The following is a 2,899-nucleotide window of genomic DNA, read 5'->3' as shown; positions in this document are numbered from 1 at the left end:
TTGATTTTTGGAATTTCTAAACTATTGATCATTTGAACATCATCTAGCTTCATAGATTAAAACAAATCTATGAAAGTTTGGTAAAGATTATTTAAAAATCCACTTTAAGTTGGAAAGTGTTTTTCAAACACTCAAAATACAAGAATCACACCACAATAAATTGTGTTTCCATCTGTAAAGTAGATCTCAACAATTTAATCAAATATAATCAGATTATTAAACAAATTTATAGTGATTGCCAACCAAAACCTATATTTAATACTTGAAACAAAAGGATTTATTCAAAATATGCCAGGCAACAACTTAATTTATAAATGTATTACGACATACAAAGTCAACTCTCGAAACATATTAATTACTTTTATTACAAATTAAACTTCACAGCGGATTTAGTACAGAGCGTAGAAATGGAATGAACCTTATATACCGGCAAATCGATCAATAAATATAGCTCTTGGTTTGGTAGACGCCCAACTCCTCTCATGCTCCTCCATCATCTGGGAAAACGTGAATGATCTGTATTGTCGCTTGGTATCGTCATCCACAAGCTCAGCTGGTGCCCTTATTTCCTTCTCATCAGGAAAGTAAATAAAAAACCCTACTGATATTCGATCTTTCCATCCACGGTAAACGACCCGATGATCTGCGCTGCGGTACATGCCGTTGCTCCATACCTGCACAGTCGATTCTCCGTCCGTAATTATATAAAAAACTACTAATACTATCAATACAGATCATGATATAGTTTTCAATGAGAGGCCTTCAAACAAACCTTAAGAGAGTCAGCTATAAAGACAATGAATGAATTAGGCAAAGGCTTCACATTCAACCATTCCCCTTCCCTTGATCTAATCTGGAGGCCCTCTTTATTATCTTGATAAATAATTGTAAAGCAGGATGGATCTGTGTGAGCCACCATAGCTTCTTCCTCTAAAGATATTCTTCCATCACATGAATAGAAGTTTATAATGAGGTCGCCTCTGATGTTCTTAAAATCGGACTGGTAGTACGTGTCAACGTCCAAGCCCAAACTCGCAAGAATGATTTTGGCAGTCGTTTGGGCGAGATCTGAAACGGCGGTGGCGTATGTTTCAATTGTCTCGCGGCTACACAAAGGCAGAAAAAAACCTAAATTAAAAACCCATAGATTTCTCAAATACTAAATGACGAGGAAAACATGCGAAAAATAATTACCATATTTTTGCCGTTCCGTCGTTGTCGAGCGGCCATATCTTTCTGCAGACCTCGGGCACTGAATTCGATTTGGGCAAATCGTTGAAGACGAGAATATCGTTGGAAGGAAACTTGGTATATCCATTCTTTATGTTGCATGCAGCAGCTCTTTCTTTAGCTTCTTCTGGCACGGAAAATAATTGATGAGAAACAGATTGAACCTGTTGCAGCAGATTTTGTGGAATGCCATGGTTTACAAGCCGGAAAATTCCCCATTCTTTGCAAGCTTCCCTCACTCTCCCAACGCTGTCATGGTTTTGCAGATTGCCTGGCCTTTTTTCTAACTCCAACTGAAATTTGGAAATGTCAATATGAGGGAGATGAACGTCCATTTGAAGCGAGGCCGTAGCGGAGGATAAGAAGAAAACGAAGACTCAAGAATAATAATATCTCAGAACGACTCCATAATTGTGGAATCAATCTCTTACAGTTTTGTGCTTATCGCTGAGACAAATAAAAGCATCGCGAAACAGGTAGGAGTGGGTGGGGAGTAGGTAGCAAGCTGGTAAAGAAGTAATTTTGTTTCTCAATCGACGGGAGCTGTCATAACCACTTCAATTTGTTAGTTTATTTATTGTACAATGAGGTGCAACATGCTAATGTCATTATACTAATTGTTGTCATTCTTAAATATCACATATTAAGGGAGAAGTTAGGCTTGGAAAAATAAGTAATTTTGACTATTTAACACTTTTAAATTAAGAATTAAGCTTTAGTGTGTGATGTTTAAGCAGTCTAATGAGAGGAAATGACACAACCAAATAATTAAGAACAAAGCTTAATATTTGTTTGTTTACCATAAACTCATACCACAGTGAAGTGTCTCAAACACAAAATTGTGTTGGATGGATTTTTTTCTTAAAAGTTATGAAGATTATTAATGATTAGTTGGATTTGTTCATTATTAATTTGATCGCAATTGTAATATAGACTATTTATCTTATCTCTCTATATAAATTAAGTAGGTGCATTTTTTTTATATTAATAACTATATGTTTATAGTATTAATCATTATCTTTACATATTAGAGTAGATATAAATGATTTAATTTAAAGCATTTTTAGAAAAAAAAATTGAATAAGTTCAATCAGGAAGTGTTCCAACTTATTAAAAAAATATTAAGTCATACTAAAATTTAATAGGAATTCAAACTAACCAAAATAGTTAGTAAAAAGATGCACAATTAACCTAACTCGAGTTCAAATACTATGAACAAGAAATTAAATAGGACTAGGTCATTTATTATGTGGTAATCATCTTTTTCTCCTCGCAATTCCTTCTTTTGGTTTTTATGTAAACCAACTCTTCCATCAAGATGTTAAATGAGAAAGTCATCTTTTTCCATAATATAACCTTAAAATATATGACATTTTCATTTAATTTTGAATCTTATTGACAAACATATATACCCATTATTTTGTAATTGTCATTGACTCATTGTATAGTAATTCACATAGTAATACAAATGTGAAATTTCCTATTGCAATCACTGATTATTAATCTCCTATCATAAATGATTATGAAACAACCATAAATTAATTCACATCTAATATCGAAAAATAACACAATTGCAACTTCACCAATAAAATATGGAAACAAATTCACAACACAAAGAACACAATATTTTCAGATAAATCATCCATGGAAAACCCCTAAGCGAAAACTA

General features: G+C 33.3%; 1 protein-coding gene across 1 annotated transcript; it reads right to left on the bottom strand.

Moving 5' to 3' along the window:
• Window positions 1–276: 276 nt before the first annotated feature.
• On the bottom strand, window positions 277–1,641 carry LOC149543702 (taxane 9-alpha-oxidase-like). The gene is made up of 3 exons (XM_089796316.1): window positions 1,195–1,641; window positions 773–1,106; window positions 277–674 (listed from the first exon to the last, which is right to left on the bottom strand). The coding sequence occupies exons 1-3, from the start codon at window positions 1,563–1,565 to the stop codon at window positions 420–422; spliced, it is 960 nt and encodes a 319-aa protein (XP_089652442.1). The 5' UTR covers window positions 1,566–1,641; the 3' UTR covers window positions 277–419.
• Between the last annotated feature and the right edge of the window lie 1,258 nt (window positions 1,642–2,899).

This window comes from Cupressus sempervirens, chromosome 8, assembly GCF_028749045.1.
Source record: "Cupressus sempervirens isolate cs-2001-9-10 chromosome 8, ASM2874904v1, whole genome shotgun sequence".
Lineage (NCBI taxonomy): Eukaryota > Viridiplantae > Streptophyta > Pinopsida > Cupressales > Cupressaceae > Cupressus > Cupressus sempervirens.
This window is presented reverse-complemented; position numbering and strand designations above follow the sequence as displayed.